Source organism: Anopheles stephensi, chromosome 3 (genome assembly GCF_013141755.1).
Source record: "Anopheles stephensi strain Indian chromosome 3, UCI_ANSTEP_V1.0, whole genome shotgun sequence".
Taxonomy (NCBI): Eukaryota; Metazoa; Arthropoda; class Insecta; order Diptera; family Culicidae; genus Anopheles; species Anopheles stephensi.
Genome location: NC_050203.1, coordinates 23,114,903 through 23,132,181, shown reverse-complemented (window position 1 = coordinate 23,132,181; position 17,279 = coordinate 23,114,903). Strand labels below are relative to the sequence as shown.

Below are 17,279 nucleotides of genomic sequence, written 5' to 3'. Positions count from 1 at the left end.
TCCTCCGGCCAATGAAATATTGAAAATTGTTTATTACCGTCTGCACTCAACAAATTCCTAAAGCCTAAAGCATTCCGCAGCCATCGCCACGGCTAACCTGTTGTGTCTGTGAGGGGGGCTCCTTCTACTACTACCTTGGAGTAACCGAAACAAAGAACCGAGTCGTACCTAAAGTTTAATTTTCTTCCAACATTTCTTGGCTGGAGCAGTAGCAGCAGCAATAGCAACGAAGCTGGAACGGGGCAGAGTGTTTTCTATAGGACAAATAATTTATTACGCAAACTGCACAAACCCCACCGCTTTACGCAAATGCAATTTTGGGCAGCCCATTTGAAATTTGAATGTGTTTGTTGTTATCGCGTTTCTTTATTTCATTTTCCTCTTCTCGTCTTCTCGAAGACTTCGCGTAATGGCAGAATGTTTCGCGGTTTCGGCTGCTTACGGGTGAATAATCTTGTAGCCACGTGTACCATGGCCGGTCTTGCCACCCTTATGGTCGTACCCGGAAGCGTCATGATGATGCTCCTCCTCGCCGTGCCCATTCAGGAACGCATTGTGATGCTCGTCGTACGAACCGTGCTTTTTGCTGCCAGCCTTCTTGTGTGAGCTTTCCTGATGCGCTCGATCCTCGTGGCCACCCTTCGCATGCTGACCGGCCTCGTTCGCGTGATGTTCGTGCGATGAGCCATACTTCTTGAACTGGCCCGTGTGGTCACTGGTGTCGTAGAACACGTGCTCCTTCTTGAACTCATCCTTGTGATATACGTTATGGTAGCCCGTCGTCTTCGAGCCCTTCTTGTGATGCTTTTTCTCGTGATGTTTACCACCCTTGGTACGCTTTGCCTCCGCATGGTGATCGTTGTAGTGTGACGCCTCATCATGGTGGGAATGCTTTCGATCTCCACCATGTCCATACTGCTGCTTATGATCTTCCTTTCCATAACTTCCCTTGCTAGCATGATCCAGTGCATGCTTCTTATCGTACCCCGTTTCCGTCTTTCCACCCTTCTTCGCATGATGATCCTCATCGTACGAAGATCCACCTTCCTGCTCATGATCATGCTCCACTACACGGTACGGGGCGTGATCATCCTCCTCCTCACCACTCTCGAACAACGCCTTCCCATGCTGACTCTCATCACTGTCACCACCACCGTGATCAAACTGTACCGAAGGGAAGTATGAAGACTCGACGTGCTTTGGAATCATCACTGGCAGCCCATCGAACGGTGCTCCCAGCTGAATGGAATGTCCTGGCGATCGGCTAAAGTAGAAGTAGCTTGAGGCCGCTTCATCCGTCGATCGCTGTACGCGTGGTGCACCGCTCACGCAACCGACGACCAACCAGCCACAAAACAACACAACCGCACCTGTTTGCATTTTGTCGAACACTTTACGCGTTGCACTTCACAGCACGATCAATCGTTCACGATCGATCAGAATAGACTACACTGCCGACGATCGGTAGCGCCATTTCTTATACCATACAAACTTTTTGCCATGTCCAATCGAAGGCGACGAAAAGCTTAGGCGACGGTTAATGGTGCGGGCTTTTGATTCGGTCGCAGACGTCTTAACGCCTCAATGCCTTTTTTAGCTACTCTCTTTCTCGCTCTCTCTCTCTCTCTTCTCTATGTTACTGCTTATGCTGACAGAAGGAAAGGGAAAACCTTCCATCCAGCATCCAGCAAACGCATGACGGATTTTTTTCGTGGGTTTTTCACACATTATTTTCAGTTGACAACATTTTAATCAGCCACGGAACATATCGGGGGCGCCCGCACACAGTCGTCGTTCGGACGTTTGTTTTGGTGGTAGTGGCGGCTGTGTGCGGAGTCTTTGCTCAAGGCTTTTGTGTGGTTTTTTGGGTTTTTAGTTTTTTGTGTCTGGTGTGTGGAAAAGGGTGTGGAAAATCATTATCAATGGCAAGTCTGGGGAAACTTGGTTAGTTTCTAGCGACGGGATTTGAAGGTTGTGTTTGGGGCAAATTTTCGGACCGGGGTGAGTGTAAGAATAGAATGATTTAAAAGACAATTTTGTACAGAGAATAGAGTTGATGGGCACATTGATGAACCTCAATTTTCTTTGGTTGGAGCTTCCGACTATACAAATGGTTTCCAAGGTTTTTCGTGGCCTTTGCAGTCAGCTGTTTTTAATGTTGGTTTCGAAGTGGGTAGTGTATAGCCCCCAGTTGAGGATTGTCTTTTAATTGTTTCTTCAAGTTTCGGACGAAGCAAGTTGTGAAGCTTCTATGTAGCCAATCTATCTTCTTCATCTTTCTTGGCACTACAACCTCGCGAGGTCTCGACCTGCCATTTCTGGCTTTCTGTGACTTGATTTTACCCGGAGTAAAGTAGTCTGCCCTGCGTACGGGGAGGCGGTCTGGATGGGATTTGAACCCCGATCCTGCCGTATGAAGACCGGCACCGTTATCGCCTCGGCCACCGGATCGCCCAGTCTCATCTAGAGGGTTAATTTATCAATTTCACGCAACATCGCCGATTTCACGCAGATAATCTCAGTCAATCTAACATTATTTCTTCAGGACTCAACTACTGAACTCACTACTCGAGCATACATGCTAGGCAGGTCATATATGCAAGACCTCTGCAGGTCTCTACTAACAATATCCAAACACTCCAAAATTTTCCGAATCTTTGGAATGATCGTACCGACCCTTAACGCTCTCGATTTTTGTCATTAACCTCATCTACATTTAACGATCTATTTTGTCACATAACAGTCTCCTCTAAAGGACTGCTTAAGAAATTTTGCACTAGCTATCCTTTATCTCAAGATAATGTGTTCATTCTGATATGATTTCTCCTGGACACTACTCAACAAAAATAAAGCTTCTTGATCTCATAATATCCAGAACATCTCCCAACGTATGATTTAATTTTCTGCGATTCAGTAATTGAATCAAATTTCACAAATTCAAATTCAAGTACTTCAGTAATTGAACAAATTCAGTAAAAGAATCTGCTTCTGAAACCTGGATTAATTCACAAAAGGTTTTATAAATTCGATAACAACAGTAAACTGCTTTTTAAGTTCATTACTAACCTGCAAATGGCATGCCATATCAATCATAATAATCATCCCAAAAACATCCAGTTAATTGCTGGCTTTCCAAGAACGCAAGTTCAAAACTGGCGGTATTGTCAGCAGTTTCTGATATGTGTTTCCAATTTGTTTAAATTTCAAGAACGAATATCTTCATTGAATAAATAATTGTAACCTCATTCTTTCCCTGATCTAACAATCTTTCAAAGAACTTATAAATAATGAATAATCCACAAACACAAACACACTATCCACATCATTAACAAAAACCCAACAAAGCAAAGTGCTTGTAAAGTTTCATAATTATTTCTCCCTTTTCAAGCTAAAGATTATGCTCCAAAGCTATCCACACTTTGGAACAACAAAAAAACACCCAAGTCATTCTTCCCGCTGCTGCAGTGTTCGTATTAAACCATTAAATTCACACAACACTTGACCCGCGCAAATAATCGTAATTTGTTGCATTCGTGCCCTACAAAACGAGACATCCTCCCACAACATTAGCGTTAATACCGCAGTGGAGAGGAGAGGGAGATAGACGGGTGAACCAACTCCAGCTGGTTTACCCGTGAAGGAGCCACACGTAACAGGATTAACAAATACCATTTTCTCACCTCCAAATGCAAGTCCCGGCGTCGTTTGGTAGTCGTTCTTTAATGTTGCTTAATGCAGTACGCGACAAATTAAGCACCACCACCGTTTTTGGTGGTGGGCACCAGATTTCGTGTACTTTTCGTCGGTTCTTCCCACAGGACTGAGCTGCTGCAACGGCAAAAGAACCTTGGCTTGTACGTTGTAGCAACATAAAATCTGGTATGTAAGTGGGGTTTTCCGTTTGGGGAGAGCTGTTCCAGCTAAGAAGAAAAAATAAAGCCACAATAATGCAAGAAATCCTACCGTCAGTATGTGTCGACAATGTGCTAGAAGTATGTGTATGGGTGTAATATGTGGTGGTTGAGGACATTGCCACAGACATGCTTCCTTCCAGGTCAGCTTTCCGCAAGGCACGAGGCTAGCAGTCACCATTCTCCGGACGACGAGTACATAGTGCTTCAAGCAAGTCGGTGCATAAACAGCTGTACGGCGGTTGAGGACAATGACAACAACCAGGAGCACAGGACGGCCAGGAAAAAAAACCCAGACCTCCAATAGGAAATGCATACCACAAACCCAGACGGTGCCGTTTCCGCGGTTTCGCTTCGTAATAGAATTTAATTAGCCACATGGGTGACTTTTACCTTTAGCTGCTGCCACAATACAACGCCCGAGACGCGCCTTTAACGTGACAAAGGGAAAATTCAGCCCTTCTGGAACGACCCAATAGATTCTATAGGCACACATGTACACACGGCTCGGCGATTGTTCTCCGGCTCGATCGCACCAGGAAAATCTTAATCAGTCTAATTCAAACGAATAGTTTTCGCAACGGGCCCGTCGCTTAGCGCTGATGAATATGGATGCCGTAACGCTATGGCTTACCGATCACGTTACGCCCGAAAATGTGATCCCCCCAATCTTTCCTCCCCCCCGGGAGGGCCTAATCTAATCAAGCGGAATACATCTTCGTCAAGGCGGATGATGCCGTGCCAAAAAAGCCCGGGACCACTTGAAAACAACGTTGTGAACCCCCTTTTCTTCATGCTGCATGATTTATGCTGCACATTTTCCCGCAACATTTATGCGATCCGTCGTCGTTTGGTTTCGTGGAAATCATTCATTTATTCCTGCACGTTCGGTGAAGGTGGAAATTATCCAGCTTGGACTGTAATTCGTGAAACACAGACGCGAGGTCCAAACTATTGGGGTTTTTTTATGGATAAGCATAGAAGTGAAATTTTATGAGCCCGACTGGTGCGGATGGACATCCATCCGTAATGTCCGTAATTTGTGTGACACACGATGGGAAGAATACCATCGCCTAGCGACGATGATTTATGTTGCGGTGCTGTGCTGGAATTGTTTCAGTAGAAGTGAAGTCATACTTTTTTCTGTGACGATGTTTTATTTTATGCTTTACAAAAATGAAAGGTGATTAGTTGGGTGGGATAGCTCGGCGGCTATTTTCTTACTCTGGTATATGATTTCTGCAGCTCATTTACCTCTATTACTTTATTAAAAAAGAAAATTGTGTAACTGTGTGTAACTGTGATATCAATAGAAATTATATCTAAAAAATTGCTTAATACGACCAAATATCAAAACTTTTAATATCGCTAAAATTTTACATATTTTTGCTTACTGCAACATACCGAGATAAATTCGAAATATGGACATTGAAATTTTTTACAATTACTGCATAATCCTAATACTGGCTGAAGTTATCCATTTACTTTACTGAATAAAAAACAAAATTTTAATTAAAATTTAGTTTTCATTAAAAAATTTGGTAGTTTTAAACCACTGTCTACTGCTCGCTACACGTGTTCTACACTAGCGCCCTCTAGCGGAGACTAGCTAAAACTTGGCATATGCTTCAAAATGATTTTCGGTTTTAGATTATTTGTGGAAAATTATTGCTCTCATGTTTTTTATTAGTTTTTTTTGTGCTTTCATGTGTTATCTTATTTCTATTTTATATTTATACTCCTCTATTCGTAAAAACTGATATATTTTATTAACAATAGAGGTGCAAAAACGCTATTAAGTAAATAAGAATTTAATTTAAAGTGTAAGTAATTTGGTTTAAAATAAGCTGGAACGTATTTGTTTTTAATACTTTCATTGTTTTAATTTAAATTAGCATTTTCATTACTTCTACTTGGGTAAGTAATTGGTTGTTGGCAGTGCAGCAGTTAAATTAAAAATACTTTCAAAGGACACACATCCGATATAGTTGGCAAGCAATACTTGCAATTAATCTAGCATCTTTCCTCCTACAACACATTGTCATGGTTGATGAAAACGAACACTATGGACATCTTTCTAAAGTAGTTTCCTAAAAGCTCGACACTTCCATGTTCATCGTCGAATGTTTGCGAACAGGTGGCAAGCTAGTCGTTCTGGTGCCGCTCACAGAGAACAGTGGTTGATTGCGCATTTGCACTTGCTTTCCGCTAAGCCTGCAAGGCAAAATAAAGACCAACACACATTAACCTTATGATGGCTGCTGGTGTAAGGCGCGCAATACTTAACCTCTGCTGCAGCAACTTCCACACTTTACGCTTCCAGACGAAAAGGAAAAATATGAAAACTCCACTGATGCAGTTGCAGACGTCCGTCACGAGAGCCATCCAGTGTTGCGAGTCGGCGATCCACGTTATGAACTCGAACGTCCAGGTAACGCCCATAACTACGAACAGTCGGACGTAGAGACCGTACCTTGAATTTCACCAATCAAACTTAGGTAGTAAAGTAAATATTTTTACAATTAATTAAAGAAACTAACCTATTCCGTTCGTTGGTGTACTTGCTGTGTCGTCCCGATTCACCCTGAAGGGCTGCAGCCGTGGTACGTTCTATTTTGTTAATCTTAATAGCGGTACGGATGAAGAAGAACAAGTTCGCGCTCACCAACAGGATCAACGGAAGGTACAGATATAGAAAGGCTACAAATTGTTCTCCTAAAACGAACACGTTATTGAAGTTATTGCGATGGTTTGTTTCGTAAAATCGAGCCTCACACTTACCCTTAAACAAACACTGTCCATCACCAAATTTTGGCCTTAAACTCGTATACATTAGCTCAGTATGGTCGGCCACTAGTGCGAGCGCCAGGAAAACCAATGGACAACCAAACCCATAGCAACAGTACAGTAAAAACTTGCCCTGATCGGTCGTTCGCCTAGTACGTCCTCCAAAGGTCCAGAAAATGTCGAACGCCATCACGTTAAGCCAGAACAGGCTAGACATTACCGAGAAGTAGTACACGTACCCGACCACGGTACACCAGTCCGGTGAGTTATCGAACACGCTGCGCTTGATCAGAATTAGCGCCATATAGCTGACAGCCAACGCAAACACGTAGCACATCAGTGACTTGCCCGGGATGTTGCGTAGGTCCGGTATGAGCGCGTACACGATCAATGTTGCAACGAGGAATGGGATGGAGATGATCATGCCTGTAAGGGAAGGTTTTTGGGGTAAGTCATTAGAAAGTGTTTCATTATCTACTGGAGTAAATCATAGATTGTTTTCATAATATCTTTACATTTTTTACTTCGTCTCTCTCTATATATATATATATATATATATTTCTTCCTGGTCTAATGACTTCTTAGGTCATGCCTGCAGTTTCTGGCTCACTATATTTAAAAATGGAGCGGTCCAGCTGCTGAAAAGATGTCGGCGCCGAACTTCACACGTCAGAACCCATTCACGGGAATGAAATCCCATCCAGACCACCTCCCCGTACACTCCAAGGAACTCCGTCTAACCAGAGCTAATCGGCTAACTCTTATAAAGGGAAAAGTATTAGAAGACTCAAATTAGGGATCTTTAGGGTCCAATTAGGGATCTTTAGGGAAATTAGGGTCCAAGTGAAGGGACTCGTATAAGGGGCCTGGGGCCTGAGGGACTCCGTACAAAGTGCCTAGCCAGAAGAATCCCATGAGATCTATGTATTTGTTAACATAAAATTTGCTCTTCTCTTCCAGCTACATCCAGACTCAACGCTGAACAGGCCATTTGCTTGTATGATATTTTCTCCAAGCTTTCAATAGCCCTGATGCCCTGATCACCGTTAACACTAAAAATAATACCATTAAATTACAAACTTCCTCCACCGTCCAAATCCAACTATCCCATTCACTATCCAACACACTTACCCAGCGAATGCCAACGGTGCACCTCCAAATGTTCGTCCGTTTCCTTTATCCACACGTACGGCATCGAATCTTCCGCCGGATTTATGCAATACGTTCTGCTCGCGTACACCTTCGTGCCGTACGCAAAGCTACCGTCCTGCAACGTTCATAAACATTACATTACCCAAACAACACTGCAAAACACTTGCTTCGTACGCACATTGAATAGCTCTCCCTCATGACCAGAGATTTGCAACGCATACCCGGGCATACTGCTCCAGGCAGGTGGCGTCGCATAGATCAACCAGAACTCACGGCTCTCCCGCAGATCGACCTCCTCCAGCACGCTCGCCATCCAACCATTGGAGGAGGAGGTTCGATTGACGGGCAGTGAAGACTCTTCACACTTCGATCGGTCAATGTGATAGCAACACACGTACACACACTTGCGCTGAGCACACACACAACTGTAGCGATGATTTTCCCCGGATGTTGTGTAGTTCTCGGGAGAATAGATATTCCCAGCAAACCGAACCGAGCCTTGCGAATCCGGAACGCCCTCGGTCAGATCGATCCTTTCCGACAGGGGACAGTTGATAGATGGTTCCCGATCGCTCCCAGCAACAGAGAGTAGTAGTATCTGTGTTGCGAAGAAAACTGCACAAATCACGTACAATCGATTGTCGGAATTCATCTCACAAGTTCATTGGTTCCGCGAAAAACAACCGACCTGAGTGTAGCACGATCCGATCAACACTGAGCTCGTAACACCACCTGTACAACCTGTGCCAGTGTTTCGGGATCGTGACCAGTTGCTTCACTACCCATCTTTAACGCATCTTCCGCCCCGTTTAGCAGCTTCAGCAACGTGTGGGAGAACCACACCATCATCGACGATGCTTTGTTTATACACAAATTCGAAAAAGGTCCTGCTCCAGACAGACACCACCCCTGGAGGAATTACTTAACACCTTTAACGCTAGAAGCTCGAAGCCGATCGACAACGGCGATTCTTCTCTCCGCTCGGCACAGGAAGTTCTATTTTCAGTACAGTGCTCCCTCGCACCGGTGCCCTCCTTTCGGAACTCCCTAGGGGTGATAAACATACTTACGATTGTGTATCGAATCGTATTGAATCGTATATACCTGGGTGAGTGGGATGAATTTGGGAAGAAAGAGCAAACAGACTGCTAATTACATTGTTCTAGCCGACCCACCACAGCCCTGAGGGAAAATCTTGGAGAAGGAAAACTGTAAACACACACACACACACACCAACAAAATTCAATTGTTCTTTACACATACGATCTCGTAACTACTCCTTGTTCTACATTGATCAAACAGAAACCGTAGATTTATTTATTAAAGCCTATTGTAATACCGCACGTAACGCTTTGTAATACTTTACACAGTTCCTTCCATATGCAAAACATTTCTTAACACAAAAAGCGTTCGTAAACTAAACACACTACCTACTAGTACGAAGCACCGTATTGAAATTATACTGCAGGAAAAATATACAACACACGTAGCAAGCAACAACAGCTGTTTGTTCTCTCTACTGCGGCACAGTGCGGGCCAGCGTCGAAACTTCGCGTGAATCACTTTAAATGTGCACACGTGAGTCATGCATTGATTCGCGTTATTTTTACATAAACTGGAATAGTTTAATCGGTTTCTGGGAGGTAGATATAGAATGCTACGGTGGCAACAGTACAACACTAACGATTAACGGTGAGATATCGTAAATGTCTTGCAGCGTGTGAGGTACTTGTAAAGGGGTGTTAGCTTATTTACTGGGATGGTCAATACTTCACATTTAATACATTTCGATAATACAAGAATAAGGTGATCGGGGTTCCTTTTTAGCGTTTAAAGCTACTTTACATCAATAATTTACCTTAAGTTTATGCGCTGCAATGAAGTAGGATTTGAAATTGACGGTTGGAGTTTGATTTCAGATGGAAGCGCTCGATGAAAATTGTGCTCGAATATTTCACGTGAAATATTTCATTCGAAGTTGAAATATTTCGCACGTTTTCAATCGCGCCAACCGATTCTTCTTGTTTTGATGATGGATATTTGAGTATTTATGAAATTCTTCGTTAAGCAGTTGGTCTAATAATGTATAACTATTTTGCACCTTTAAAAAAACCTTTGATACATAAGAGTGTGTCGGAAGAGGGGATAAATACTTGAATCTTGTTCACTAAATATAAAATTGAATTGGGCGCTAGAACTTTCTCACGGTAAAATCATGCAAATAGTTAAACCTTGCCCGCAGTTTACCTGTAAGGGGGACCCCTCCCCTAATAGCACAGGAAGTTTGCATTTGCAAATAAAACATCCATATCTCGAACCGTTCGCCACACGCCGTGCCATGGTAAGACATCGTATGGTCATGGTCACGCTCGCAAAGCAAATGGGCGATCATCCTTACACGACAATGGCCACCAATTGTAGACGGCCATAAGATACCCCCCCATTCGCGACCTGATGTGTGCGATGCACTGTTAACCGCTTTTGGTGTATCCTCTCTCCGGTCGGTCCGTAGTGTAAACACCGCTCAATTCCCATGAGTCATATCCGTCAGGCGAGTCTCGGCGGGGTTTGCCGTACCTTTTAGGTCCGTGGAGCGCGTCGTGGTTACGGTACTGTTGGTGTTCTGGTCGTTCCGTCCCGGGGCGCCCCGCTTAATTCCAAATCTGTGAATCGAGTGAACACGGTCACGGCCAAACAGGGAAACCGCTGCACATGATCAACCAATGACCAATGGAGGGTCCCATCAGACATGCCAGCCCGTGGGAGAAGAGTACCCGCTAGCGAAAGCGTCTGTACACTCACCGTTTCAGCAGCAGCTGTTTCACCTTCGGCTTCCACACGAACAGTATGAAAATGGATATGCCCGTCAGACAGTTGCAGATATCGACCAGATAGATCAACCAGGAGGATTCACCGACCAGCCAGGTGATGATCTCCACCGTCCAGGTCACACCCATGATGACGAATAGTCGCAAATACAGGCTGTACCTGTAGGAGGGACGAACCAAATTGATAAAGTGTTCGTCACTTCCGGCCCGCATGGCCCGAAGTTCACCGTACGGCCACGCCTTACCTGTTGCGGTCCTTTTCATATTTTGTGTGGCGTCGGGAATCCCCAGACAAGGCGGAAGCGGTCGCCTGCTCCATCCGGTAGATGCGTATGGCCGTCACGGCAAAGAACACCACATTCGCACTGACAAGCAGCAGCAGCGGTAGATACATATACAGGAACCCAATCAGCATATCCTCTGAGACCGAATAATGACACCATTCGCAGTTCCGGTTAATCCCTTATCAATCCATTACAGTCACATTCGCCGACTTACCACTCACGAAGCACCGCTCCTGGCCAATCTGAGGTCTCATCGATTCGTGTATGAAATCCGTATTGTCCACCAGTGTCACGAACCCTACGAGCAGCAATGGCACACCCCAGGCGTACAGACAGTAGTACAGAAACTTTCGTCGCTCGCTCGACCTGCCCCGACTGCCACCGAACGTCCAGAAAATATCGAACGCCATCACATTCAACCAGAAGAAGCTAGCCAGCAGGGCCGTGTACACCAGATATCCGGAGGCAACGCACCAGTTAGTCCGATAGCCGTACATGCCGAAACGCATCAGTGCCACCAGCAGGTAGCTGACGGTAAGGGCCGCCACATAGCACATCAGCGACTTGCCCGGAATGTTTTGCATCTCTGGGAGTATCGCGTACACGACGAACGTTGCCACCAGGAAGGGTAGCGATATCAGGATGCCTGTTGGGAATTTGCAAAAAAAGAAGGGTGTGTCTAGTATCGTGTTACGAGAACTCGGGAAGGCAAACAGTGTTGCAAACGTCGTTAGCGGATCCACTGGGCCGGACGATGAGATGCTAATCTACTTCCGACGGAGTGCACACTTAAGAGCGTTGTTAATCAATAGCATCTGTTGTATGTTGGTGCGCGTAGCGGATCGTTTAGCTACTTGGCAAAATTGATTTGCCAACGAAATTCAATATTTATGGGTCCTTTTCAATCGCTTCTATGACATAATCGGACAATTTTTTTTTTTTTTTGTTCTTGAACTTGGAATTCTAACCTCGAGAGATATTGACCTTTCCCTATACGTGAGGTTAATTTGCCTTCCCAACTATGCCACGGGCTCACTACAATCCACGTAAGTCAAGTGAAATCATTTTAAGGTCTGATCGTTACGCTTAATAAATATTCTTTTGGCTTTAGTGACTAATTAACTTATGGTAGCCGATGTAGAATTCGAAGTAACGATGACGGTCAAATGGTTGTTTTCAAACACATTAATATCTTCTATCCTGGATGATAGCTCTCGGAAACCATGATGGTTTTAGATGAGCTGACATGTGCATATCAGAGTTAAAAAGCAGATACATACACTTGGTAACTGCGTATTGCATTGGAATGGCAGAATAAGATGGATTCTGGGTAGTAGATACCTTTTTTTCTCATGACACGTTGGACGTTTCACCATCATCACAATTTTCCCTTTATGTTTTTGCTCTAATAGTACAGCCTGGTAGTATTGCTCCTGTAGGTACTGCAAGTCGAATGATCTTTTCGACTGATCTCTTTTTTAGTTCTGTAGTTATTTAACGGTGATCGAGGTGAAAGCAGTGCTGGTCTTCACACGGCCAGACCGGGGCTCAAAACCCATCCAGACCGCCTCACCGTTCGCAGGAACGGTTTTGCTAGGCTGAGACCCATAAGGTTGTAGTGCCAGGTAAGAATAAGAACAAGTTGTTTAATAATTTTTCAAAATTTCCATTTATATTTATCCATTTTATTTTTTTTTTCAATAAAAAAAAGTCAGCTATGAAGCATTTCACAATAAGGATACATTTTAAATGGAACAGCTACAAGGAGAAAAATTGCAAGATTAAATAAAATGGCCTTTGATATTTAGTCGACTTTGCTTTGATTTGCCGATTGACGAACTTAATACCTAAAGGAACTCAAATTTGGTATCAATTTACAGTAAATAGAATACCTCAAACGAAAATCTGGACACGATGAATTTGAAAAAAATCTAGACTTAAAGGATGATATTTGTTTAGAATAGATTTCATTATAATTTTTTTTAACCAATGTTGTTGAACCTTTCTCATCATTCTTCTTCTTCTTCCTTGGCACTACAACCTCGAGAGGTCTCAGCCTGCCATTTCTGGCTTTCTGTGACTTAGTTTTACCCGAAGTAAAGTAGTCAGCCTTACGTACGGGGAGGCGGTCTGGATGGGATTTGAACCCCGGCCCTGCCGTGGCCTCATCATTACCCATAAAAAAATTCAAGAAATATACAAAGGAGTGCAAAAAGTCCAATTTTTGCAAACCAAATGGAAAATATCAGGAAAATTCATTTGTCTCTGAATTCATCAATCAATCAATCAATCAGTTTATAGTAGTTTTTATCAAAGTTCCAAGTTGATTTAGAATACAATACTTAACACAAATAAATAAAATATATATATTAAGGCTTGCCGATTCTTTGGCCAACAATATCGTCTTCAAAGTCTAGAAAATATTCAAACTCAAGGTGTTCAGACTTCCTTTTGAAGCACTGTAAGGATGACCGTCCCATATCGGTCGTGCCTTGTGTAACAGCTCTGTACAACTGTGCCAAATCCATTCTGTTGTTTTAATAAGCCCATATTTACAGAACACAGCCCATTAGATAATGCTATTTGCCACCTTGTCAATATTTAGTGTGTTAACCCATTCAAATCCCACAGTAACAAACCGGCTAACACTGACCAACCATCATTGTTTTGTCTGACTCATTCAAGTTTAGCGATAAAAACCTGTTCTTATATTGTTCTTGTTTCAGCCCTTAACAAAGATAATCATTTCCAAGTCATTTAAAATCAATCAAACCAAAGCACAATGTTTGCAGACACGAAAGACAAACAAACTTCGCACACTTTTTATCTACCACAATCCATTACACGCTTATCTTCTTCACCCAGCGAAACAGAAAAAAAAGCCCGACCCAGAATGCTAAATTCGTTATCACCTTTGACCACACTTAATTTAGCTTTCCCCGCTCAGGGCAGAAAATACACCGGCCACGGAAATCTCAGCAGCGATAGTGACGCTTATTTACTAATGCGCTTCACGTGCCCTACCGTGACATGTAAACATTCGCGTCCAAGGATCTCCCCCCCTGGGCATAGGCTACGCACGACCGAAATCCCGGACCGCACCTCTAACGGAATCCGTCGATCGAAATCGGCATTCCGTGCAGCATTTATTCGCCACACTCCCTACTCACCTATCGAGTACATTCGATGCATTGCCAGTACATCCACCATCTCACAGTAACCGGCCAATGCGTACGGTTTGGACGGTTCAAAGCCGTAGTGACGATAGTTGTACGTAGAGTCGCCATACATAAGTATACCGTCCTGGAAAGGAAACCATTACCGTCGTTGTGCTAAATTCGGAGACGACGTGTGCTACTTCAACCCTTTGCTACTTACCGATCGAAGGATATACTCATCCGCAGTCAGTATCAAAAAGTCTCTGCTACAATGCGGTAGAAAGTAAAAGAAGTGATAGTTGGGATCGTCGCGCAGATTCCGTATCCCATGTCCCATCCCATCCGAGGACATTGAAAAATTCACATTCAGATCGTCGAAACATGGCTGTCCTTCGGGTGTTCCACCCGAACAGTAAACATGAAAGCATTGCTTCACCAGACACACACAACCACGCACCCCATCATCACTGTCACGAAAATAGTGCTTCGTCCCGTACCGGACACCTTCATGCTCGATGGTCCCATCCGCATCCTGTGTCCCGTTGCTAATGTCGACCGTTTCGGCCAGTGGACAGAGGACCGTTGCAGCATCGACGTCACCGATGCCGAACAGAGTGATCGTCCCGAGGGAGAGCAGCATCACCGCACCGACCGTGTGCCACCAATACCGATCTACCGGACGTGGTCTTATCGCGCACCGATAAGACACACGTTGCGTCACTTTCGACTCCATATCACCGTCGTCACTGAACGTCACTTTTCCGGGTGCGAATTCTAAAACTCGACCAGACAGACCACTGGAACTAATGAATCGAAGTCGCACAATTCGCACTCGCACTTATTAATCACACTGCTCAATCAATCAGCACACAAAACCTGCACGATGAAATACTTCCGCCTACTTGCACGCTACCATAGTAACACTCTCTGTTCACCAACCAACGGTTGACAGCTTGAAACAAACCAGCGAATAGTTGCTCATCTGCAGCAAGAACACAGCTCGCGGCCACGGTCGAACGCGTACTGGTTGCTCCGTCGGCTGGTACGGCCGCGTCCGACCGTTCGTCGGTGATGGTGCTATTTTGAACAATATCGCGCGCTCACACTTCACACTTTAGCAATGGCCTCGCGGAACGCAGATCATCCAGCTGCGCTGTGTATTTCAATTCCCGCGGAATTCTTATCGTTTGCTGTCTCCAATTTTTTTTTTGTCCTTCTCTTCCTCTACACCCCTAATCTTCCACGTTCCAAACAACGAACGTCTGGATGAGTCACTTTTACAATGCAAGGGACGATTCGACCTACTCGTCCGAGAAAAAAAAAACATCGCCAAGGGTGGGAAGATTTTTATGTTACGTCCTTCATCGGACATAATTACGCCGAAGTGTGAACTAAAGGACCTATTTCCTCCCTCAGTTTTATGTGCTCCCGTTCGGCCGCCCGAAGTGGACAATGAAAGTCTAATTAAATACCGATGTATCACACACACACACACACACGCACGCACGCTTGTTCCAGACCTATCCATTCCTGACCGACGCCATGTTTATGTTACCGGAAGCGCGAGACGCTTTGCACTTTTTAATGTCAACAAACAATTTTACACCCCTCCGAGATTGGTTTTCCACCAATTCCACACCTCGATCATTGCGATCGTTGTGCGGGTATTTCTCCAACAAACAGCGACCAATGGTAAGGGTCTCTCCGTAAGGGCACCACACGTGTGCGAACGTGATTGGGAATTAGGCCGGGTGTTGTACCCTTTCGGAGCGAGCTGTGGTGCTCGACTGGCTGGTGTGTATGATTATTTACACGGTAGGTTCACACTCAACTGCAGTAAGTTTTTTTTTGTACCAAAAGTGTAAAGCGATAAGATTGTTTATGTTGCAACGTATCAATTGATATTGCTTGAAGCTATGCGTGTCTACGTGTATGTCTACCAGCATGCATCTGTTCGCTCAAGGAGAATTTGATTTGTATCATGTTTGAAATACTATTTTTGATTTGCTTTTTTTATTCTAATACAGTTTTCCGATCATAAAGTATTTGTTTTGAAACTTGTTTTATGTTTTTATGCTTCTTTTTTTCTATTGTTTTGTAATTATTTCGTTCTAACATTTATTTTTCGACTATATTTTTCTTGTTTTCCTTTCATGTTGTTTATATTTACGTATTTTCATCATGATCCATTAGTTTAATTTTTTGCATAATGTTTTTATATATTTTTTTTAATTGTTACATAGTTATATATTTTTTTCATGTTTGTTTTGCTTTTGTTATCCAGATGTTGAGTGGTTTTACACATCTTCATCAAAGTAGCACTTTATATTCACTGACTTTCATTTACTTACATCATCCATAAAAATTGTTCCATAATTTTTTAAATATTTTTTTCCATTTTGTTTCCAATCTCCCATCAAACTGTTCCTGATTGATTTATTTGTTTTCTCCCCATTTTAACAAGCAGAAACATGTATACAAAGCTGATCGGAATGAATGTGTTACAGTTTCTACGCAGAACAAAAAACACTTTCAACATATCCCAAATGCCGATTCGGCGCTGAAGCCCGCTAGCTGCTTTGTCTCGCACCCGAATGAAAGTGATGAATGTTTGTTTATACTTATGCGGAAAAGAATACCACCATCCTGATCAGCTGCGCATGGAATTCCCCGAAAATTGCCGGAGGTTTTTTTTCTCCTACTTTCTTCCAGCTAGTCTTACACCAATTGTGAAAACATCGCGTCTCCAGGTTAACCGAGTATGATTGGTGTGTGGTTCCCCGGTCTGGAATACTGCTGCAGCTCGTTTCACTACACCACCACCACCACCAATTGGGTAAACACGCACGCAAACGGATGAGACAGGGCGGCCGTATTTTCGGAACAATTCATTCCAGCGTTTGAACCTGTTCTCCAAAAGACATCACACACGGCGTGCGTAACGCCGAGCGAGTGGTCGGTGTAGTCATAACATTTATGAGAATTTAAACAACGCTTAAAGGGGCGGCAAGTGTCTTTGGAGACCTCTTTCAGGAACTGAAACCCGATTTTGCGATGGTATTAAAGTCGGGATTAATTAGAGGGGTTTTTGCTAGAAGCTATATTGAGGAAACCTAAGTAACTTCCTCTAAATATTAAATTGAACTAACATTGAGAATG

The 17,279-nt window shown here is 43.7% G+C and overlaps 2 protein-coding genes across 2 annotated transcripts; both read right to left on the bottom strand.

The window, feature by feature from the left end:
• Window positions 1-346: 346 nt before the first annotated feature.
• LOC118511298 (histidine-rich glycoprotein-like) lies at window positions 347-1,465 on the bottom strand. The gene has a single exon (XM_036054207.1). The coding sequence runs from the start codon at window positions 1,378-1,380 to the stop codon at window positions 439-441; it is 942 nt and encodes a 313-aa protein (XP_035910100.1). The 5' UTR covers window positions 1,381-1,465; the 3' UTR covers window positions 347-438.
• Window positions 1,466-5,768: 4,303 nt separating this feature from the next.
• On the bottom strand, window positions 5,769-17,152 carry LOC118508837. The gene is made up of 14 exons (XM_036048584.1): window positions 14,341-17,152; window positions 14,133-14,265; window positions 11,177-11,608; window positions 10,924-11,098; window positions 10,653-10,838; window positions 10,377-10,513; window positions 8,921-8,954; window positions 8,539-8,636; window positions 8,029-8,465; window positions 7,830-7,965; window positions 6,693-7,124; window positions 6,452-6,626; window positions 6,199-6,384; window positions 5,769-6,125 (listed from the first exon to the last, which is right to left on the bottom strand). The coding sequence occupies exons 1-14, from the start codon at window positions 14,851-14,853 to the stop codon at window positions 6,002-6,004; spliced, it is 3,198 nt and encodes a 1,065-aa protein (XP_035904477.1). The 5' UTR covers window positions 14,854-17,152; the 3' UTR covers window positions 5,769-6,001.
• Window positions 17,153-17,279: the final 127 nt, after the last annotated feature.